General features: G+C 44.7%; 1 protein-coding gene across 1 annotated transcript in view; it reads right to left on the reverse strand.

Moving 5' to 3' along the window:
• Positions 1 to 3,531: 3,531 nt before the first annotated feature.
• The window catches only part of LOC120959401 (uncharacterized), a 159,745-nt gene continuing 142,004 nt past the window's right edge, over positions 3,532 to 21,272 (reverse strand). The window contains exon 2 of the mRNA XM_049609959.1: positions 3,532 to 3,542. Within this exon, the coding sequence (XP_049465916.1) occupies positions 3,539 to 3,542 (4 nt within the window). The 3' untranslated portion in view covers positions 3,532 to 3,538. The remainder of the gene's footprint in view (positions 3,543 to 21,272) is intronic.

The raw sequence follows: 21,272 nt of genomic DNA on the forward strand, positions 1-21,272 counted from the left end.
GAAGGACATGAAGCACAATTTTACTGTTTGGACCTCAAGGAGGAGTAAAAAAAAAGGACTAAAAGTAGAAAAATCAGTAGCTCCCGTGTCTGACCGGTGCTGCTGTTCCAAGAAAACAGCGAGAAAATCAACCTAGGAAATGCGTGCGGCATTTGTGAGTGCATCAGCAAGCGGGAGCGTCTCTAAACGAATGGCGGCTGCCTACAGTCGATAAGACGCTACAGGGAAATAGAGAAAAAAAAGAATAGGGAGCGAACGAATTATTCGTACCAGTTGGTGCCGGGGAAGCAGAATGCGTGCCTTTCCTTACCTTTAAAGCGCTTCTTACAGCGCAACAAACGCAAAGTAAAAAGGATGTTCACTGAGGCACAAAATTAGAGAAGTGAAAATCGGGAAGCGAAAGATAGAGAAGAAAAAAAAACTAATCATACACCCGTCTGTTGTTTGTTGTGTGTGTATGTTTCACTGCTTTTTTACTCCGTATTGACGATCGTTCCGATGCTGTGCGCTCGATTGAATGTAGATCCGATTCCGAAATGCTTTGTGCGTGGACGTGTTTGTGCGCACGATGCTTTAAGGAGAGTTTGGTCGCGTTTGCGGGGTTTTTTACCTTTTTCTATTCTTTCCCTCCATTGCCTAAAATCTTCGAAAACATACAATAAAACAATTTCGGGATTAGAAACAGTGCCCGGAGCCGTGTGCGCCGAAGGAAAAGGGATCGCAAGGCCGCTAGGTAAGCGAGAGCATATGCGCTCCCTTCGAGGATATTGAAAGCTTGTAATCCCATTTTCGAAGCGCTTTGGGTGAGAGCTTAGGATAATCCGTCATTTTTATTCCACCGTTTGTACCTTTCTCTTTTTCTTGTTCCAGTTTTAAGTTCCCCCCCAGCCAACACACCTTGCCGGTTTTGTTGCGGTGTGGAAATGGTAGAATTCTCATTACTTTCTCCAGGGAATCGGTTCGGAAGGTCTTTTGATTCATTATGCATCTCTGCTCCCAACCTTAGCAGAAGACGACATCCCGAAAGGTGTCACATGTTTATTTGTGTGCTTAACCGATTTGTCACTTTCCCGAGTCTTTCTCTCCCGCCGAGGTGATGACCACACATTCCCGATGTGCCAAACAAAACAGGGATCAGAAGAAACACCTAGAGCAGCGAAAGGACACGTTCGAGTGACAAGTTCGTCTGCCTCGGTGTTCCTCGGGCGCTCTAATCGCTCCCGGTTGTTTGACCATCTGTTTGTCGCATAGGATTGCATTTTATTCACAATTTTTTCACACATTTGGCACACACTCACATATAGACGGACGCGCAGTGAGCAGTGTGCAGGATTAGAGTGGCGACCCCGGCCAGCGGCCGCCCATCACTGTAAATGAACAGCCCAAAACGATACCGGGGAATGAATGACGGGTTTGCCGTGTTTGATGGATTGTTTGGGTGTGAAATGGGTTTCGCAGGCAGCGAAAAGGGACGCTGCCGGATGGTGTAAATAGAGATTTAATGGACTAATTTAATGAAGCCAGATGGTGTACGCACTGTAGGTCCAAATTAAATGCGCAATCGAATCACTGCGAATATATACTTTTTGCCGCAACCTATCCTCTCCCTGCCTGTAGGTTTTGGGATTAGAATTTGACGCAAAGTCGTATTATCGGTGTGTCTCGGTGTTGTGTTGTTTATTGTCAGGTGAGTGAGAAAAGCGATTGAGGGCCCGTCACAAACGAGGTTAAATTTGATTGGTACATGAAAATGGTTTAAGCATGGGATCAGTATTGTTTATTCTATTGCTTAAACAAACGATGTAAAAGAGGGTTCTTTTTGATTGTAGCTTCCGTTGGTACATAGCTAGGGCATAATAATCATCAATACTTTCAAGTTTCTGCTTCTGCATTACTTTCAATGCAAGTTTCGGCTTTTGAAAATATCCCTGAATTTCAAGGCGTAAAGATGCAAAATTATATGAAATAATGCAAAGTGTATTATGTTTAGAACATTACAAAATCAAATAAGAATTTACAATAAAGCATACTTTAATCAATTTCCAAAAAGAAATGTTGACAAATCATTCATTCTTCATGAATTTTAGCATTCCTGGATCAAATCTAAATAAAAGGAGCTAATTACACCTTAAAGTTGGACAAAATTCAAGTGATTTAATGCAATAATTGTAATTTTCAGTTATGAATAAATAGTACAATTGTAAATATCTTGCAGCATCTTAAGACAACGGTACTTTTGCAGAAAAAAACAAACTTTAATTCAATAAAATTTATGTTACTGCTCAAAATCGCAAGCAAAGTATTCCATATCACAGGGGCATACAAGCCGCCTATAGCCCAACGGGAGGTAACGATCTCGTTTAAAACAAACACGCATAAAACAGCTCACCAAAAACAAAACCAAAAACCGGTGCATCCTCACAATCCAACACACACACTGCACCACGGATCAATCCAAATGGATCGAATAACATGTGTTTCTGCTGCGTTCGGGGCTGAATGGGAACTGCGAACGATTCGTTAGCCCCGTTGCTGCGTTGCATTCCATGGTGGCAGTAAAATTTGGCACTAAATTATTTCAATTTGTTACCGAATGTTAACGATCTCCCGCTGCCAGCGCAGAGGGAAAGGTTATGGGGAGTGAAATAAACAAAGGAGAAGCAAATAAAAAAAAATACGCACACATCTGCCCCCAAAGATCCGGTAATGAGTCCTTTGATTTTATTACGAGTCTAAATTGGATTAATTGGTACTCGCGCCCGGAATGTCAGTGTTTTTTTTTTTTAATCTTTTTGTTCTGTTCTGCAACACAATGCAACATGCTTGCGCAAGTGATTAAGAACAGGCAAGTTCCACACACCGTCATCCGCATCGCCTCCACCGGCATCGTGCCGGATAAGGAACGGAACACTTATTGGTTTTGGGGGGAATTAAGCGACACAGCATGGAGCATTGCGAGCCGTGCTGGGAAAGCTGGGCGGTAAATCTCGCGCGCGAAACTTGACGCGAGTACTCGAAGCTGTTTGCGGAGGCTTTTAGGCTTTCTCTCCGGGGCCTGTCAGCTTGACGTCCGGGACATCTCGGTACGGGACATCCGCCGTCAATCAGTTGATGCGGTGTGCACCGCAAAAAACAAGAACCTCACTGAATGGTAAATAAAACTTCACTTGTATCCGCAGGTGGGGGGAAGAGCGAAAGCAAAAAGAATATCTTCTCCATTTCCCATGCGATCCAGAGTCCTGCGTGCGGACCTGAAGGGGGAAGTGCACAAGAGAAACAGGCTCAAACGCGACACTCATCCGCTTAGCGCAACAGGATCGCTGAATCGGGTTTGTTGTGCGGATGGTGTTACATTTCAATTTTATAATTTATTCAAATCCATATCGCGCCGTTACATCGCTTCCCCTTTCTTTCCAAAGTCCTTGTTCCAATGATATCCTACACGGGAAATGGGAAGATGCTTCCCTACTTCTTTCCCCCGTCGCTGTGGGATAGTGCTAATGTGTTTCTGACAGACGTTCACAGACGTTCCTCCACTCTATCTCTTCAAGCCCGAGTGGTCGTAATTTATGCACACCCACCAGCGCCTGCAAGCCTACGGACGGCCTCTAGGGCATTGCAAGAGAAAGTAAACATCATTTAGCGGCTTGTCATGACTTCTAAAGATGCCATTTTTTCTCTCCGCACATTTCCTCCGCCTTAGGGGAAAAACGTTCCGTCGACCCAGGCCCAGTTCTAATCGCGAGTGTCGAAAATCGCACCTTTCGGAAAGATATTGCGCTCCTTCGGGAGCTGCCTGTCAATTGGAAGCTTTTCCGGTCGGTCCTTCGTCCTTAACGCGGCCATCAATCATCTTCCGCTCGAACATCGAGCGTTTCGTTTCGTTGCTTTGCTACGGACAGCTTCTGGATCGTCCTGCTGGCCTGCCTGGGTGAGGGTTGTTACTGGCGTAATAGGTCTGGGTGTTCCTGGACACTTAAGGAAACGCGAGACACCAAACACGCATAAACAAGCAACACTGCTTCCATTATGTAAATAGCACAGTAAATCTTAAATTTGAAGCCGCACTTCCACTTCAAGGTGGCCGTGTTTGGGATTGTCAGATTTGATCGTTCTTTGCAGATTCCTTCCACCACTCTCCTGTATTCCCTGGAGATGCAGCCGGAACGCGCTCTGCATGATATCCCCGGTAGTGAAACAAGAATCCCAACACTGCGCTTTCACAACAGCGCTCAGATGTTTTTGGAAAGTGTTGCTGCTGTGGAGTTTTCTACCAAAGCCCTTTAACTTCTGGGTGGTGACGGTTGCCTATCATATTACCAATCAACCGACGAACCATGTGGGAATTGGAACATGCCGGGCGTGTGTTTGGTGACATCTCAATGGGTCAGAATTAGTTTACCCGTACCTCAATTGAGGCGAATGTTTACAAACATTAAGGGTTTTTTGGGTAATTGTATCCAGTGTGTCGGAATGTATCTGGGTGTTCTGCCAGCAAGTAAGTTTGATAAATTGCAGCTTGTGTGTGCGAGTGCGTTTCATTTACGGTGTTTCATGTTACTTTGTACAGGATTTTAATAGGATATCGAAGGTTGTATTCAATTTGGGGAGAAAGTAGAACCGAGGCACGTGTGCATCGTGTGACAAGCAAAGACAAGGAGTTGAGACACTCGATTTATTTCTTAACCTGAAGAAATTAGGTGATAACTGAAGCATGTGTGTCCCATTGAATTCATGACATCACAGTTCGAGTAAGACGAGAAAAAGGATGCATTAGGGGATAGTAAAAATGAACAAATTAGGATACTGCTAGGGCAGATTCTTCGAAATGAAAAGTCGTATGAATGTTTTCACTAACGACAAATGGAAGTTACAATGCATCTTATACCTACTCATGTTGAGAATTCAGAGTTTATTGAGTTTCGATCTAATTAATTCACTTAATCCGAACAACATTTCATTAGTCCTGATATTGTAAGGTCTTAACCAATATCTCGTCAGCATATTAATATCATTGAAGAGATTATTCTGTGAAGAAGAATAGACTTGAAGTCATACGGATTGGTATTCATCGATGTGAATCTTGTAACAAGTGTGAACATATTTCTTATGATAAGATCGATTGGTTCTAGATGGAAAGCATGATCTAAAATTAATTAGCTTTACGTCTCCCACAATGGTTTTAGATCTTCATCAACAGTTAATAGATTTCAAAATATTTTAGCACAGTTTGTGTAGTACGGCGTATTTATAAGCATATACCTATACGTCTTCAAGCATATTCATATTCAAAATAAACTATCTGAAATCATTACTGCAATTTAAAATTGATAATTTAAAGAAGACCAAATTGGTGTAATGCTCTTCACCAAATCTTCTTTCCGTAGAATGCAACAGTTCCTCTTTTAACAGAGCAATTTGTTCTAATGATATCCCCGCATTAAACGCTTTGCTGAAGTTTATAAAAAAAAAACCGCGCCCCAAATTACAGCAACCGGCTTGTACGTAATAATTTGAAAATTTATTAGTTCTTCATTTGTGTTTGCTTCCATATTCCCCAGATGCACTTGATCCGGCCAATCCACGTTTCCCAGCAACAGCTTCCTTTCCCTAATTACGGTATTCCTTATAAGGTATCCCCGCTCCTCATTGCATCTTACTCCGTAACTGCGTGTACCGTAATGGAATTCGGTGATTACAATGCAAGCGCACATGCGTTTTAAGGGTGACGCGTTATGATCCAAAATCCTTGCCTTCTTGTTTGATTTCATTTCTTACCCAAACCGACAAAAAGCAATACTCAAGTGCGTGTGTTGTGTGCCAGTGTCATAAAGCAGAACCACGTCATTTGCGTCAGCGTGCTCCAATTTCTCTCTCTCTCTCTCTCTCTCTCTCTCTCCATCTCCCGGTTTTAGGGTTTTGATGCAATAAAATTTTCATAAAATACTAAAACCACGCTCGCTCAGGTGCAGACACCGTACGCGCCCATCTGCAAACCGACACACTTTAACATGCACCGTCTTGGTTGTGTGTGGAGAGGGGTGAAGGGAAAAGGAAATGGTGGGACGAACCCATCATCCCCAGGACGGTCGTTATCATCCGTCCGTACCGTCCGCACGGGGCGAGAAAACGTCCTTGGAGACGCTTCTGGGCAGCGCTCCTCGGGCTCCTCCTTGGAGGTACATTCCGGGAGGCGAATGTTCCTCACTCCGGCCTGCAGGTTTATGATTAAACGTATTATTACTCGAAAAGGTAATTACTGACATTACTCTTTATGAATGTTTCTTCTGAATAATATTAAATTCTTAACTCTTTCCTCGGGACGTACGCTTTCACGTTCGCCGGTGCCGTGTTGCTTCACGTTAGAAGCTTTCGCCGCGTTTACCAGCGCCATCAGAATACGTAGACGACACACACAGCACGCACGCGGACGTTATTAGGCAGAACTGCACACATCGGAATCGATTCGCGGCGCTGGTGCGACGGTGCAGTGGCAGGTATTAAAAACGACAAACCTGCCATTTTGCACACACGGTGTAGTATGGCCGGAGCGTAATCAGGGCGCAAGCCGGCAAACGACGACGACGATGACGGCGACATTACTAATTATTATTACAATGTGCATGCGGCGAAGCATCCTTGATACATCGGTGGCACACCGCCACACGGTTGGAAAAAGCAAACAGCTAATAAGCACTTCAACCAGGGCGGGGAAAGCTGTGCAAGTGGAAAGGAGTGCGCAGAATGGTCGACCGAGCATCGGTTGTCCTGTGGTGCTATTTGCTTAAGAAGTTTGGTTAAGCGGAAGGTGTGTTGCACCTTTTATGATACCCCTAAAACGGTAAAAGCAAAGAATGAAATGTTGATGTTGGAAAATTTACCTTTTTTTTGCATGAAGATCGGACGGTTGTGGAAAAAAGAACAAAGAAAAGAGGGAGGTTAAGAAATTACCCTTTGTGGGGTCGAGTACTTAAGCAAATTATAGCCGTGTGGTTTGCCCGCGTTGTGTTATTTTGAGACAAAATTTTGATTAGCAAGTAAAGGATGGGGGTTTGAACATGTTTGGGCAAATGTCACTTTTGCCAACGGAGCCTGGAGTTGAACCTTTGATGATCAGCTTAAAATCTGTAAGACAGGTGACTTAATGTAAGAATCTCAAAGCAGTTTCAAGTGGTTGTTGAACGATATTTTAGAATACAATTACTTGATTCTGAATCAATCAATTAGAAGAAGTTAAGATTCATAATATTTATAATCAGAAATTATGATCAATCAATTTAGAAACTAAACCATTCAAAATGAATACAACACAAACAATAACAAGTGCTCAAAACCTTATTAGTAATTAGACAGTAAAGATAAAGGAATAATTACACGAATAAACACACATCAGACACACTATTTCAGTTTGGCAGTGTGGTTATTACATTTAATTTTTACTTCACTTTTACGTTCCGTCAGCTATTCACATAGATCAAAGCTATCGCTATAATCACATAAACCTTTTTTTTTTCTTCCACTTGTGCATCCCGCCGTGTGAGCCTAAGTCATTCCCTAAGTAATGAAACGACAGCTCAGTACCACCACCACCACCACCATCACCAGTAGCAACCATTAAATTCACACTTGGTCCCCACACTGGTAGAAGAAAGGCAAAAGTGTCCCAAAGAAAGGAAGAAAAAACACCTCCAGCCACATCCCATCTGGGAGCTCTGGGACGAAGACAAAGAAGTCCTCCGTGCGCCCAGCAAGACGACGTCGTATAAAAGAAACGACTTGGAAAGCAAAATTTGCCCGGAAGCTGCACGGACCAAAGATATTGTGCCGTTTCCCCCTAAGACATCCTAGACGCACTACGACGTGCAGGAGCAGACCCGTTCGATGTGAATTGGTTTATGGAGCAATAAAAACGCCGCCCATTCGCCGCCTCGCTTGCTCTGCTCGGGGTGTTTCGGGATTTTTACGGACTACAAAATTTTCTGATGAGCACAGCGAATGTGATTAGATTAGTAGATGTAATGAGTGGATGCTGGGTGATATCGGGGCTTGTTTTTTTATTCATTTCCTTCTCCAGCTTAGCTGCTACTACTAGTAATACTACTACTGCTACTTCCACTGCCAAAAGCCCTCGTACCGGGGGTGTGGTGTGATTAGCCACTTTCGTCCATTGGGAAAATGAAACAGAGTCATAAAATATTCTCCCATTACGTACACGTGGGAGGCCTTTGGCTGTTTATCCCTCCGTTTCGGATGGCTGACACGAGTGCTTTGGGGGAGTTTGTTGCTCTTTTCGACATACTACACACATACAGCTGGCAAACGTTGCTCCCCAGCATTCCCGTGTTGCAAATGTAACGCTCTCCATTTGGCGTGATGTTTTCCCGTCACACAAACCCCCCGATCGTTGGAAAGCTCCCTTTTGCTTCGACACACGAGCAGACGACCGAAATACCGTTTACAACTCCCCGGAGGCATTTCGCAAAAGTGGTGCACACAAAACGTCATTTACATAACAATGCTCTAAACTGCACTCGAGCTGCTCTCCACCGTGCGCAGCCGGTGGAATCTGTTGGTTTTTCGCGGAAAATTGGTACCAGCCCTATTGCCTATTGGTCTGTGACGGAGTTGCGTCAGCCCGTTACCCGGGCTGCACCGAGCGAAAAGCTCCCGGGGTGTACGTGGTTGTAGCTATTTTGTTTCAATAATAATAATTAGGTGCTAGTAACATTTGGCGTGAGGGTAAATTTTGCCGTCGAACAGTGGTGGGGAGAGTGTCTAAATTATGAATAATTTAATTATTGTTGCAACACAAGCACTAAACATATACGCGCTGACCGACCGGACGGTCCCGCGGTGACGTGCTAGTTAGGTTGTGCAAGTAATTAAAGTTACATGACACTTTGGTGTTGTAAGGTTACAGGACGTGCTCGTGGTTGGTGTAAACATAGGGTGACCTCAACTCGTGCTGGCGTGCTAACAAGCGACCCATTTTGAAGGTCGAATATAATTCTAGTGGATTAAAATGATTTGAAAGATTCGAGTGATTCAACAGCTGAAGTTATACCTTCAAAGTATGTGAAACCATTTAGCCTTTATAACGATACAGAGCAAGTCCCAACGAACTGTCGGCTATTTTCCTTTGCTTGATTCAAACCGAAACAATTGTGTTAATGGGAAAAAATGAAAAATAATGTTGTACCCAAAGCTGTGGACGACTGTTTAAAAAATAAAATATCGTTGCTTCGCTCTTTGAACTTTGGAACTACCAATCTTTTTTGTAAATTTTGAGGACATGCAGGTAGTCGAGAATTAGTTAATTACCACAAAAATCTTTTGAGAGGAATTTGTATAAGATCTTTTTATGTTCAATATAGACAAATTTTGTTCTGATATTGATATGTTTCGAGGTTGCAACTCCAAAATCAACCATTCCTTACAAATCAACAGACAAAATGCATCAACTCGGGGTCAATGTATCCCGGTTGCAAGAATAGTATACGTCAGAGCTATACCTTACAACAATCAATATATAGGTAATAATACAAAATAGTTATTAAGAAACTGTTCTTTTGAGTAATCTTTCTATACGTAATGAGAAAAAACAACCGGGAATAATCATAACATTATTCAAGTATTCTCCTGAAGTAGGTATACTATCAAGAACTACTTTTGAGGTATTTTTTCTGCAAATATCCGCCATTTTCCTGCATCAACAGTAATAGTAACATAAATTGTTAAATTGAGTAAAAACCAGCGGCTAAATATTTTTTTCACTATCATAAAATCACCAGTTGAAGGCAGACCTGTTACCAAAATTGCAATTCTGTTGAGATCAATCTGTGTATTTGAATATGTCAAACGTCCATCAGTAAATTCAACAAAATATGTATCACAGAAAAATGAAATTCATAAAATCTCCCAACGCTCTACATAAATTAGATATTTTGTTCGTAATAAGCTGCGATGTATCGGAAATATAAATCACGCCTAATGAATCCAGCAAAATCAAACAGTTTTCCCCTAAACCTTTTCACGTTCTCATTCTCACAGCTTTGAAGAAAACTCCCAAATTTATCACCCTCTCAATTGCGCGTCTCAAACCATTCCCAACAATTCGGTCCAAAGTATTAAGGGTCATAAGAAGATTTCATCCTCCCGCCAGTACCCTACCCCCTTAGCCCTTGGCTTACGACGATGAATCATGTCTGATCTTCCATTTGGTAAAGATGCCTTGGGGACAACTTCACATCTTAATAGCAACCCAGCGTTCCCCGTCCAGTGTCCAGCTTTTTTAAAGTAAACCGTCCTCCACCAATCATCTCGTACTTTCCTCTTCGTACGGCCAGGTTCTCCCGCAACCAATTGATAATCAACCGAGTGCTGTTACGAAATTGCTCTAATCCTCCCATGTGCCAGCCACGAACTATCTCAAACGGTTATTGCCGTTTTTCTTAAGAGGAAGGAAATAAATTGATTCTGGTGTTGCGTCTTTTAAAAGCCGGCTTGGAGGTTGTTTTTTCCACCCTCCCTACAATTCCAAACGCTCCGGAGCTTTAGGTTCGCATGGGAGCAAGAATTTTCTAAACCTTGCTACCGCACACCGCCTTCAGTTGGTTACGGGCCCCCAGCAAGAAGTAATCCGATAAGCGGGTCAACGTATTATAATCCCACAACACGGGGTAGGGAGTTGCATTCTGCTGCAGCCGCGCTCCGAATGCAGCACTGCGTACGGTGGGGAAGGGTTTGGACGAGCGGTGGGTTAATAAAGTTCTCATAAATTGTATTTTATTGGTTATCGTCCACCAGGCAACAGTGGTTGTTTATTTTTTTCAGTTCCTGCAAAACAGTAGGGATTGAGCGTGCTACGGGCGATGGTGTGGTGGGGATATTGATTTAATTCGCAAATTAATTTCATAACTACAGCATTTTCAAAACACAAGTCCACCGGCCAAAGCGTGGCAGGCATTTTCAAACGAAATAGCTGAAGTTGGAGCTGTTCCAGTATGGTTCAAACGTGGTCAAAAATATGCACGCATCAACATGGATAGCGCCATCGTGCGTCGCTGTATCGTTCATTAGCGTTCCTAGAAGGATCAGCGAGTGACCCATTCCCGATCGAGCACCGCCTTCCTGAAACCGTTTATTTATGAGTTTACCGAAGCCGAAACAAACACCGGGTACAGCGCGGTTCAATAAAGTTTGAAATTTATTCCACCCAGCGTCGAACTCCGATAATCCGACATTTCGGGTCGTCGCCGTAGTGCTTAGCCTCCCCACTGCCCGCACTATGTGCCTTCCCTAGGCATGTGATAACTTGCCAAATGCGGTCCGGCCGGCTAGTAAGGGAGAGCTTTCATTTTAGCCCATCCAAGTTTGAACCATTTCCATTAAGATAACGAGGGCAAAGTGGCAGACGGGCAGGCAGCCGGTGTCTTCTGCCAGGCTCCCCCCGATACGATCCCATGATCGTGATCGTGATTCGGGGTAGCCTTTTGGCTGTGCAGCAGGCACTTGCTTTATCAGCGGTAGCGCATTTCGCTGTTTTTTTTCCTCGTTTAGGGAGGATGTTTTCACCATGTCTTTTATGATGCGTGGAAGCTCTCTCACGGCAAATTAAAAGCCTGCCCTCGCTTTAAGATGACACTCGAATGAGTTATGCAAACACACACACTCACACTCCCCAAACAGGAACCCCCTAGGCTGGATCGAACTCCAAAATCAATAATCTTACTATAAATTAGGGATTTGTAGCTTCTTTTTTTTTGTTTTCGAGTTCATTCTCGAGACTATTTTTTGTTGGAGTTCGCTTAGGACCACGGAGAAGGTTGTTGATTGTGTTTTATCGTTCCGTTTTCTTGCCACTCTTGAAGAACAAAAGGTGAGCGCAAGGTGAACAACCTGGTCCGTGTAACGGCGGCGTGATAAATTCCAACGTCAGTGCGCTCTAGATCTTCCACTTTGCAGGCCACAAAACACACCCTTTCTCTTGCAAATGCAGTCTCCGGATGTTTTCACCATCTCGCCAGCGTCTCCAACAGAAGATCGGCGCCCCCTTTTTTATGTGCGGGGAATGCATCGCGGCACACGACGCAACAATTTATTGCTGCTTCAAAACCTATCAACGCCAAATCGATGGGTGGTCTGAACCCGGACCCGACGGCGCATACGGTGGCAGAAAGTTCTTCCTAGTCACGCGCGCAGCAAGCAAACGCGGCTGCAAGAAGAAATTGATAAAATATAGCAACCAATAACTTTTTTTTCTCTCTCTCTCCTGGTCTTATCCACTCGACCAGGATGGACTGTTTTCATATGCTAATCTCCACACACGCCACATTCCTCTGTGGGTGGACTTCAGGAGGCGACGAGCTCAGGTTCAGCGAGGAGTTGGTTGAAGCACTGGAAGACGAATGTGATTTGTACGCTTCTACGGGAACGGAAGCAGATTACAATGTGAAAGCTCGTTCCATCGCTGGCCGAGTACCGTTTACGACGCTTGATCGATGTGCGGATACTTTCAAAGTTAGGGGAAACATTGCATGTAAGATCGAATGGGTTCTCTCATCAACAAGAACTTTCCTTAAATCTTGCATTATAAAAATGGAATGTTTACACATCAAGATGTTGAGTTGCGGTGAAAGCTACAACATATATCCAAACAAACCCCGCACTAACAACCCCATGCTGTTCGGACAAGATGTTCTATTTCTAGCGGAAAAGATGGAGAGCTCAATTTTTCGGGGGGAAATAAATCAACGCAATGTTTGTCTGCAGCTATGCGGCGAGTTCGTTCATCTTGGGTAGAAGTTAACATGGACCTTTAGGACCTCATGTGGAGAGCAAAATACTTCTTCTCTCCGCGGCTATGTAAGTGTGTGTGTGTAAAAACGGTTAAAATTATTGGTCTGTTGTTGAGTTTTGAAATTTAACATCCCTAAATGTCCTCGTACGTCCTCTCCGAAGCAGTTCGTGTTTGTGTAAACACTGTGAAGAACCATATGCTTACCGTAGGCCCCGTATGCATGCATGCTATGCGTGGGCCACACTTTTCGACATCGGGAAAGTGTTAACAGATTTATCGCAGCGTGACGGTGAAATTGTGTACCATTCTTTACGTACATAATGAAGACACTTCTCTCTTTTGGAGGTTATAATTAATGGAGCTGATAGAACGCTCTGACGCGATCGCTTGCGCTCTAGTTTGGGGGTAGTTATGCGCTAGATCAGCGTTCGATTCTTGTGCAATCGTGTGTAGCAAACTCTCTCATGGTGTTGGCTTATCGAATAGTTTCGAGATAAAACTGAACGTTTCTTGCAACAGTGGGCTTCATATTCTGCCGGCGAGACCTCCCGAGGTCCTCCCGAGCGCACAGCTGGAGCTCCCGGCACTAATCATGCGCTCACTCTCTGGCACTCGCTCAGTGGGAATCCATTATTGATGCTTTCTTCGCACCGTTCTTTCGCTGTTGCTGCTGCTGCTTTCTTCTCGCTTCATTTTTGCAGCCAGAAGAAATTTGTGCCCCGCTGAGTTGTGTGCCCAGAAGAGGGGAAACATAAAACACCAAATGTGGCCCAGGCACCGCACGTGGAGCATGGAAGAAAGAGGAACCGCGCTGGAAAGATTCAATTTCGCTGCTGAATTATTATTATTATTTAATTGATTGTGAGTTTATTTCCTTGGCTGGGTTTGACTGCCGGAGTGGCCGATTGAACCGAGTTTGTCGAGTGCCCACCCCTACACGTTTGTGGTTGAAGTAAAACAGCCCTCAGCTTGCCCACCTCGTGCCTCATTGCGCTTCATTGGGTCAACGGTGGGGTTTTGTTTCTGCCTCTATTTCTCTGTGCATTTAATTGAACGCGCTTTCCACGGGACGCATCCATCGATCCATTAAAACCGTTGAGCAATGTCTTCTCGCACACTCTACGACCATTAGCGAAGGTTTTGACGCGTTGCACGTGAATCATCACATCGGCTGTGAGCGGGATTAGTTACCGTTCCGTCCGCTCCATTCCGCACAGACCGAACCGTTCCGAAAATCGATTTTAATGGAAAGCGTACTTTAAGATGCCATTTTTGAGGTCATTATCGAGCTGTTTGGCCAGAAAGAGAGAAAAAAGGCCAACCATAACGCGCTTTTCCGGACGGTGGGTGCTTGCTCACGGGCTACGTCTACGGTATTTTGACAGGCAAGCAATGATTGATGGCGGTCATTTGGAGCTGCAAGGAGATCGACCGAAAGCCGGTGGGATGTGCCGTCTCCCACTAATCCCCAATAATCTCGATGTTTACGACGACGGTGTGTCTAAACATGTTGTTTGTTGATTTTTTGTGTGTTGGTCCTGTTCACTCAGCTGTGGGTAAATGTTATCGGTTGAGATTTAATGGTTGATTAAACGTTAATAAAGATGCTTTTTTGTTGGTCTTGCCGATGCTTCTGGGGTTTGAAATTTCCAGCGTAATCGAATGATTGAGTGACACATGCAATACCGTGTTAAGTAATTTTAGCCTTTGCAAGCCGTCTGCCTAAGTTGTCCTAGTAAATGTTACAGCTTTTATTCGTGAAACGATGACTTATGCACATAAAGCTTCTTGCATGTACACTGCACGACGAGCGCACAGGACGACTTAATCTTTGCTAAACCGTTTTCCACCACGTAAGATAACACCAGCAAAATATAGCTTTAGCTGCTTCGCTATCTTCTTGCTTCATACAGGACACTTGGCACACTTCCTGAATGCTTCAATTTGAAACATTCCAACAGCTTTTTTTTGTTGAAAAAAAGGTAAAGCACAAAGAGGCATATGTGTATACTCTTTTTCTCATCCCTGGGTGTATTGCTCACCGGAATGCATAAATTATCATTTCGGGTTGAATAAATTTACCGACTGCATAAATCAGACAAGATACATATGCAACGTCACTGGCGGGTGCTGAATGGGAGGCGCAAAAATATGGCAACCGTAGGATTTGCATCTTTCACCTGGCGGGTTTTTGGTACTCGAGGAGAACGAGGACTAAGTTTCGCCTAAAAGCAACCCCACAACCTTCCAATTCTAACAGCTTTGCAGGACTCACAAAGTTTGCACACATTCTCGGAGGTTTGCCATTTGTGAACGGATTTATTATATCTTATGAAATGCACCTTTACTATGCAGCTGCATTCAAAGAGCGAGTAGCTCGGGTGGCTTGTAATCGAATTACAATGGTAACGAAACACGTAAACTAGTTTCAGAAAGTGTTGCCGGACCCGGAAGACCTCAAACGCATCGTGGGATGACTGCAATTATTCTCGTTATTCAATTGAGACATGAATGGAATGCTTATTAAAATATATGTCTTCAATGCGGCGAAAGGATTTGCAGACAATACTCTTGCTAGTGAGGCTAAAGTTAAATCGTTCTTTGTGATGTAGGAATTTATCCATTTTATGAACATCTAACAGAAGTTTTACTTTTTTTAAAATAAGGCGAATTATTTGGTGTTGAGATATGTTTTTTGCAAAACAAAACTTGTTAATCTTGATTACTTGAATTGAAGGGGAAGAACAACATGCAGACATTTTGCTCTAGCAAATATTGACATTTTCTGTTATTGGATTCAATGAAATAATTTGAATGCAATAAAACAGTCCATCTATTAAATGAAAAGCCCATTATTTTCCTTACAACTTTTGAATAAGCTTTAAAACTGTTCAGCTAAGTGTGCCCGGGTGTGTCGCTATACGAAACTCTAGAACAAAGCACTAAAAGTTTAATGCACTGTTGGCCCAAAATTACGACTATCTTTTTCATTCTTTGTGACCACAGTGTGAGAACTGGAGCAACTTGGGCCCAGCTTTGAAATTGGAACTGACACCACTGGTCAGTCACTGTGTACGGAAATAAAGATGCAAGATTGAAGTTCATCGTTGGACCGTTCTGTAACTCTTACTCTGTTTTCGAAAGCATGCAAAAATATAACGTTCCTCTTCAAGAAGCTTCCGTTCGGCGTGCAAACAAAGCAGCGCAAAGAAGTTACTCGTACTTCCTACTCCACAGCCAGGCTGTGCCTGTTAACTTGCACTTTGCAAAGGGTAATCTTACCGAACTGCCGAGTTGGTTGGAAGTAGGAACCGAGAGGGATCTTTTCTAAAATAACTAATTCAAAGTTTTAAATTAAAATGCCATGCTATAGTCTTTCCTTTTCCCAATCCCTCTTCCTCCAGGATGACCAGTTGCAGAAAGTGTATCGTTAAACTACCAAAATCCTAGCCCTGTCAGCTGCGTGCAGGAAGTCAGTCAGTGGCCATCCTCCAAGTTACCCAATCCCAATAGCTTCGTCTCAGGTGAAATTCCTACCCAACCCTAGAAGCAAAAGTTTCCTGCGAAAAGATCACGCTTCGCATATTTTGAATTTCTTCTCCCCGGTCTATGTCCCTCTACCTCCTTGGAATAGTCCGCAGTGGAAATCCACAACGAGGAAGATAGATGACTAATTCGATGTGCCCAGTTATTTTGGGGAAACTGTGAAAGAGAATGCTGATAGGGTTGAAGAAGCTTCGAACCTGCTGATTCGTCTTGACTTAAGAAGGGATTGTCGGGAAGTTATCAATGAAACGTCTTCTCCGTGTCAGCCCGTACCAGTGTCTTTCGGGCTTTACACGGATGTTACGCTAGGGGTGACAAAGTCAAAACAGGCGAATGAATTAATGACAGCGAGCAATGAGAGCCACACGCGGGCACGTCCGGAGCACTTAAGCGGTGAAGAAGATTCTAAAAGAACCGGGAAGCAAAACACGAAACTCCCCAAAGGCGCCATTAAACCCGACCAGAACCTGTCGCGTTTCGGAGAAGGAAGTGCCGCACGCCGTACTGCCGCACCAACCGCCGTTTTGTGTGGGGAGATAATTCAATGGATGCTTTTATTTCACCTGTTTAGGTTAATGTTTATTGGTGTCCCCGGTCCAAGTAACGAATAAACCGGCTTTGAAGTTCATTTGCTTGCTTTACCCTTCGGCATTATCTTGCCCAGTACCTTCAAGGGTTAAGATCATTCAAGAAGAACCAAAACGGGCACCAACTATCCGTCCCATTCGCTTTTCGACGCTTTTAAGCGGTCCATTAAACAGGAACGGTCCGGAAGAGTCGCATTCCAGACACGGGTCACCTGGTCAGCTGGGAAGATAAACTGTCTCGCACGTTAAGGGGATCCTCTGGAACATGTTGAAGTGGTATCAAGAAAAATTGGAGAATCTTGTCAAGAAATTTGTATCAATTAGAATAGACTCGTGAGGGCTTCGTGTTCTTGTGACGCTGTGTAGGACTCACGTTATGTGTTTTATTCTCTTTTTATCTATCCAGCCCGAAGAGAAAACGATGAGTAATTCCACTTTCGTAGTCAGCTGCCTCACTACGTCGCTGTGCAATGTACCAAAAGTCGGGAGAAGAATAAATAAACCCGAAGTCGTTTTGCTTTTGTTTTTAATTGTGGCAATGAAAAGTGTCTCCTGTCTCGCACGCTCCGTGGTCTAACTTTACCCATAAGCGCACCACGAGATGACGTATTTGGCACTGGGTAAATCTTTTGTAAACTATACCGTTGTTCGTAAAGCAGGTAAATCCTTCTCTAACGGGGTAACGACTTGGCAGAGGTTTTTCGTACACGAGACTTACGAAGATAACTTTTTTTTCGACTTTACAGAAACTCTCTCTTCAAACGGGTTCACCTGGTCCTGGTCTTTAGGACATCTTCGCGTTCTACAGACAACGAAACAGTAGAATATTTTGTCGACGTGACAAAGTTTGCCGGTTTGTTGGCACCTTTTTTTTGGTAAAGGGAATGGTAAAGACAGTCACCCATCATCGCTTCACCAGGCCGGTTATGGCCACCATGAGCTTAAACCGGTGCGTTATGAGCCGAAACCCCTAACGAGACGAGGAGTTGGAAAAACTTTGGCGCCAGACGCTACTGATGTCAACGGTTTAATAAGAGCTTGGTCGCTCTCCTCCCAACCTCAATAGCCACCGATGATGGATTGGGTCGATTTATCAAAACGGGTGACTTAGCGCACTTTCCCGGAGCGGGGAAGGCCTGCACCGCGGAGTGGTGCACAACACTGCGTGAAGATTTAATTTCTGGGTGGTTTACTTTTGGATTATTCTTTTTTTGCCCCTCCAACAGTTGTTTGCTTTTCGGCACTGTTTGACACGACAAAGACCGAACTAAATCGGGTAGCTCGCTATCTGTCTCTATCGCCTAAGGGGCGTTTGTTGATTCTAGCTACATGACAAACTCGTGGCTCGTTCGGTCCAGTTTGTCGTATCAATTAAGGCCGTAGTTTGGTGTAAGTTCGACCGTCGACCAGCTAAAATGGGGACGATGTCTTCGCGCATCAATCATTGGAGAAGTACTAACTAACACACCCTTAAACCCCGTTCAGGCTTCAACTGTCTTTGTATGACCCCTCAGAAACTAGACGGAACCCCTCGTTTAATGACTCACAGCTCCCGGTGTCGACTCCGACTCCAAGAAGCACACCGGCACTACATTTTTCCCACCGACTGGGAACCTTTGTCCAAGAAAATAGTTTATGACCCCCTCGGCACACACACAAGTTCTATTTCCCACATTTCCCAAAATGACGATAAATCGAACTAGGCTGTACTTCCCTCCCTTTGAGCGCTAAGGTTGATTGGGTCGCAGGAAGTTGTTAACCGATTTGAATTTGAAGATGTCGGGAAGAGCGGGCAGCGGACGGAGCCCAAAGCTTACCCGGGAGTTGTCGCTCGAAGGTCATAAAGCTTGGGACTTGGTCTGGAGTTGGAGAGTTGATATTCTCGCGCACGCAGAGATACACCTCCCCTCCCGGACAAAAGCCTCTTGGACATGGCTTGTTAGCGCATGAAACATTGAAAAAAGAAGGAAGTGGTCGCCTGTGTGAGAATAGCGTCGAGGGTGTCTAGCTGGTTGTGGATACACCTTTCCAGTCTTGTTCGATCGTCCGCCAATTAGTCCGGAATCGGATTTGTGTGTTTTAAAACGCCAAACAAAAGACGTACAAAAGACAAACGGCAAATGCTGGCGGAGGTTCCGTTCCATTTGGCGTTGTTTGAAGATTGCGCGGGAACCTCCCGCTTCCCGGCGGGATGTCTATGGAACGTTTTTTTTTTAAGGCTTCGTGAGGCAAAACGGCTCATCGTAAAGATGTTCTGTTGCGTGCGCCATGCAGGAAAGAAGACTCCCAGCAGGAAGGAGGAAGGTCGCAGTTGGCGCTAAGCTTTCGTGTTTACGCTGAACGGAACGCTCAGCTTATGAGCAGGAATTGGAATGAAGGCAAATGAGTAAATGAGCCACAGCAATCAAAAGCACTAAAACTTTGAAAAGTTCATGATGAAGCTAGCGCAAAAACAGGCATTAAAGGAGGAAAGCCTGAAGTCTTCTGACTGCTAGAAGAAAGAAAACAAAAGAAGACAAAGCCAAACGGAGAACGAAAATCTCGTTGTTCGGGCACCATTAAAGAGACATCCCATCGTAAATTATCGCACAAATGATGTGTTAGTTGTCTGCCGGCGACCAGTTCCGATAGAGGATGGCGGAGAAGGTGTGTAAGGGAGGCCACACCGTTCACAAGTTCCCGCTGATAAGATAAGCATGAGCGGGTGTGAGCGTCTGTCTAGGTTGTGGAGGAAGAGGACTCATTTATTAATCATAACACACACAGCACAGCGCAGCTCATCGAAATTGGACATTTCTCAAGGTGTGCATTCGGCGGACCTCGGACTGTGTGTGTCGCTTCGAGACGAGATGAAAAGTTTCGGCAGAGGAGAACGTCGCGACTGATGAATCCATCACGGGTCTATTCCTCCCCTCTCATCCAGCGTGGTGAAGTCATTCCGTTCCGTCATCGTGCTTGTTAACATTTATGTTTATTCCCTCCACACCGGATCGGACCGGTCGATTCTACGAGGGTCGTCACATTGATAGCGACCACAAGCTCATTAAAACAGACCTCCAACGGCAAACGGCGAGTTGGGAGTGGATGGAAAACAAAGGTTTATGAGTAGTTTAATTTTAAATTCTAGTTTTATGAAATAAAACCCTGCTCCGCCACCCAACCGCACCGTAGGGCGGCTTTTGGGGTCTTGTTTCTTTTTTTGTTTGGTGAGGTCCAAATTTTCTCTCTATCACCATCCGCGTTACCTTCCCCCATTCACAGGCCGTTTATCCAACGGTTGGCGTGTGTCCGAACAAGGGTGCGATTGAGTTAAGGAAGAGATATCACATCGTAGCGATGATGAATTATTTATACCGCGTGCGTTAAATCGAGCCATTTTCGTTTGTTTTCCACTTCACGGAGCTTGTCCGGGGCCATGTTTCTCGCACCATTTCCATTATCTCGTTCGTCATGTTTGGCTAACTGGTCAGCTGGTGTCTTACGTAAACTACAAAAGGCAGCATCAAAATAGGAAATTAAATTAAATTACGTAAAGTTTTTGGAATTAATTCAAAACCACATTGCGATCCCTTGCTGCCCTAGAAATGGGGCCTTATAGCTGATCGTATCAAGCCGTTAGCCCTTTACCGATTGTTATACCTTCTGCAAAAGACAGCAAATGAAATCGTCAGTAAAAGCCATTTCAGCTCTGGCTAGCAATGTCTTTCTCCCGCCTCACTCATGTTCGGATACCCTGGGAGTGTGACATTTCTCTCGGTACGGGGCCACATTGTTCGGGGCGTGAGACGCCATGCGGCGAAGAATCACCAGCGCAGAACAATGTGCAGCCTCACCGGGAACGATGCTTTTGCCCGGGCGTGAGCGTGATGAGATTAGAAATCTTTCCGTCTACTACCAGCGACGCCCCGCGCTTGACCATGACCACGACAATTTCGACAGTTCAATCGTGCCAATTCGATTGTTACCGCCACCCGCTCCCTCTTACCTTTGTCCCATTGTTGGCGCAAACGAAACCCACTAGATAGAAAAACACGCACGACGACGATGTCCACGCTCCCGGCCGTTGTGATCGGCGGTCGCGAAATGCTACAATCGTGTCGCCCGGGACGCGACCACTTTCTCTTCCGCGGGTTCATCTTCGGCACGACGCGTGATGACGATCGCAATCCCCTACGCTACAGTACAGCGGTCCAGCGGGGTCGGATCGCGATCGCGCGGCTCGATCAACGTCCCCCTGCGGCGAAAGAAGATGTGCGCGCGGCTGCAATTTTTTGAGCCCGCTGAACGTTTGGCCGTGTTTGGCCGATTGAAAGTGAAAGCTGCCGCGGTTCGGTGGGTCT

This window comes from Anopheles coluzzii, chromosome 3 (assembly GCF_943734685.1).
Source record: "Anopheles coluzzii chromosome 3, AcolN3, whole genome shotgun sequence".
In the NCBI taxonomy this organism is placed as follows: Eukaryota; Metazoa; Arthropoda; class Insecta; order Diptera; family Culicidae; genus Anopheles; species Anopheles coluzzii.